Genomic DNA, 2,903 nt, shown 5'->3' with positions numbered 1-2,903 from the left:
TAATTCCATGGTTCTATAATTCTGTGATTCCATGATTCTATGATTCCATGATTCTATAATTCTATGATTTTATGATTCTGTAATTCCATGGTTCTATAATTCTGTGATTCCATGATTCTATGATTCCATGATTCTATAATTCTATGATTTTATGATTCTGTAATTCCATGGTTCTATAATTCTGTGATTCCATGATTCTATAATTCCATGATTCTGTGATTCTATGATTCCATGATTCTATAATTCCATGATTCTGTGATTCCAGAACTCTATGATTCCATGATTCTGTGATTCCAGAACTCTATGATTCCATGATTCTGTGATTCCATGATTTTATAATCTCATGATTCTATGATTCTGTAATTCCATAATTCCATGATTCTATGATTCTGTAATTCCATAATTCCATGATTCTATGATTCTATAATTCTATGATTCCATGATTTTATGATTCTATAATTCCATGACTCCATGATTTTGTGATTCTATGATTCTCTAATTCCATGATTCTATAATTCCATGATTCCATGATTCTATAATCTCGTGATTCTATGATTCCATGATTCTCTAATTCTATAATTCCATGATTCCCTGATTCCCTGATTCTTTGATTCTGTGATTCCATGATTCTATAATTCCCTAATTCCCTGATAATTCCCTGATTCCCTGATTCCCCGCAGCACGACACGTGTCCCGTCTGCAGGAAGAGCCTCAAGGGGGAAGATTCCACCCGGCAGACTCCGAATCCCGACGCTTCCGACAGCGCCCTGCAGGAGCGATGGACTTTCTGACCCTTCCCCGGAACGTTCCGGAGCGTTCCGGGGCCTTCCGGAGGCCGGAGCAGCCCCCGTTCCGGGTGTGCATCGAGAATTCCAACAACCCCCCCCTCCTCCAAGCAGCGGGAATTCGGGGGCCCACCCCCACCGGGAATTCCTCCTCCCGCTCCGCGGAACCGCCTCGTTCCTCCTAAATTTTGGGGAATTCTGGGCAGGGATTTGGTTTGATTTGGATGGAAAGGGGTGGTGGGGTGGTTTTTTTTTTTCCGGTGGGGGCTCCCGAGTCCCCCACGGCCTCCTCTGGAAGAGGGATTTCGGGGGGGATCTCCCCGCGCTCCGGGAAGCTGGAATTGGCTGGAATCGCCTGGAATTGGGGGGCGGGAGGGATTTTATCGCCCCGGGTTGGGGGGAATCCTGGGGGTCTCTAAAATCAGGGGGCAGCTGGAGGCAGGAGGGGTCTGGAGCCCTTCCCGAAGGGGGGATTGGACCCTCAGGAGTCTGGGAATGCTCTGGGATCGGGAATGCTCCGAGCAGGATTTTGGCAGCTCCGGGATCCTGGACTTTTTTCTTTTTTTTTTTTTTTTTTTTGAGGGGGTTGTTTTGGGGTTTTTCCAACCCTTTTCCACGTGCCTGTGGCCCCAGGTGTGTCCAAACCTCACCCCCCCCTCGCCATTCCAGGCAGGAATTATGGACCACGTTGCTCATCCCTTGGGAATTCCCCCCCCCACCTTCCCCAGTAACTTAAGGAAAATCTTTATTTTTGCCGATTCTTTGGTTGTTTTGAGGGGGTTTTTTTTTTCCCCTCATTTCTGTGAAGTTTCATTCAGGTCTTAATCCTTGGAATTATCCTTGGACTCCTGGGATCCACTGACCCCCCCCCCCCTCCTGGAGGGGGGTGGGACATTCCCAAACCTCTTGGGGTTGGTGGCTCCGTGTCCACGTGGATTGAATTCCCTGTTTTCTTTGCTCTTCCGTCCAATAAAGGCCTTTCTCAAGGAATTCCCGTTCCCAAGGGATCCTTGGGGCTGGGAAAGGGGGGGGGTAGGAGCTGGGAAAGGCTTTTTGGGGAAGGAAACCCCTGATTTGGGGAATGATCCTGCAGGATTTGGGAATGGTGTCCCTGTGCCCCCTCCCTGCTCCGCCGGGAGCTGTTCCTGGGGCAGGAGCCAGGACAGGGCTGTGGATCCGCAGGGATTGGGAAAATCCAGGCAGATCCTGGGTTTATCCCGGTGCTTATCCCTGTTATCCAGCATTCCAGCTCTCCTGCTGGGAATTTTGGGGGGTGGGAGGGGTCACATCCCCTCCCTTCCTGCTCCCACTTCCTCCCTCTCCCACATTGTCCCAGAAATCAGGAATTCCTTCCCCGTGGAGCCGGATTTAACCCGGATTTTGGGCTTTAAATCTGAGGGCAGCGTGGGCTGGGATTTGGGATTTGGGATTCGAATCCCCCCCCCCATCCCTCCCTGTCATATTTGGAGTCATTCCAGAGGTTTTTCCCAGATCAGGAAGCATTCCCGGGCACACACAGGGATGTGGGATCCGGCGGGAGCCCGGCCCGGAGTTTTATTGCTGGAGCTGCTCCGTCCATCCCGACTCATTCCCGGCTTTTTTTCCCACTTCCACGTGTGTCCCCCCCCTCCCAAATCCTGGGTGGGTGGTTGGGGGGGGTGGCTCCGGCCTCACCTGCTCATCCATCCCCCCGCCAGCCCAATCCCACCCCCCCACCGGGATGGATCCAAGGGGGGGGCGGCGGAATCCCGGGATGAACCCTGGACATCCTGGGAATGTTCTGGAGGATCGGGAAGGGTCTCAGTGCTGCTCCTGCTCCTCCTCCTCCTCCTCCTGGGGCGGCTTCGGGCGGGAGAAGAATCCCAGCTGGGGGGGAGAGGGAATGGATTGGGGGGTGGGAAGAACCCCCTGGGGGGGCATTGAACCCCCCGAGGTGACAGTGACCCCCCAAAGGTGACAATGACCCCCCCAGGGGACACTGTGACCCCCCAGAGGTGACACTGAACCCCCAGGTGACAGTGAACCTCCAGGTGACAATGACCCCCCCAGGGGACACTGTGACCCCCCAGAGGTGACACTGAACCCCCAGGTGACAGTGAACCTCCAGGTGACAATGAC

The 2,903-nt window shown here is 52.7% G+C and overlaps 2 protein-coding genes across 2 annotated transcripts in view; one reads left to right on the top strand and one right to left on the bottom strand.

The window, feature by feature from the left end:
* RNF115 (ring finger protein 115) overlaps positions 1–1,775 on the top strand; it is a 12,847-nt gene extending 11,072 nt beyond the window's left edge. The window contains 1 exon segment of the mRNA XM_017839650.1: positions 666–1,775. Within this exon segment, the coding sequence (XP_017695139.1) occupies positions 666–791 (126 nt within the window). The 3' untranslated portion in view covers positions 792–1,775.
* Positions 1,166–2,903, bottom strand: part of ITGA10 (integrin subunit alpha 10) — a 16,066-nt gene continuing 14,328 nt past the window's right edge. Inside the window, exons 19-20 of the mRNA XM_017839649.1 lie at positions 1,265–1,331; positions 1,166–1,200 (exon numbers count right to left, since the gene is read on the bottom strand). Coding sequence (XP_017695138.1) covers positions 1,166–1,200; positions 1,265–1,331 — 102 coding nt within the window. The remainder of the gene's footprint in view (positions 1,201–1,264; positions 1,332–2,903) is intronic.

This window comes from Lepidothrix coronata, unplaced genomic scaffold (assembly GCF_001604755.1).
Source record: "Lepidothrix coronata isolate B3197 unplaced genomic scaffold, Lepidothrix_coronata-1.0 Scaffold445, whole genome shotgun sequence".
Classification (NCBI taxonomy): Eukaryota; Metazoa; Chordata; class Aves; order Passeriformes; family Pipridae; genus Lepidothrix; species Lepidothrix coronata.
The sequence above is the reverse complement of the archived record's forward strand: the minus strand, read 5'-3'. Positions and strand labels throughout refer to the sequence as shown.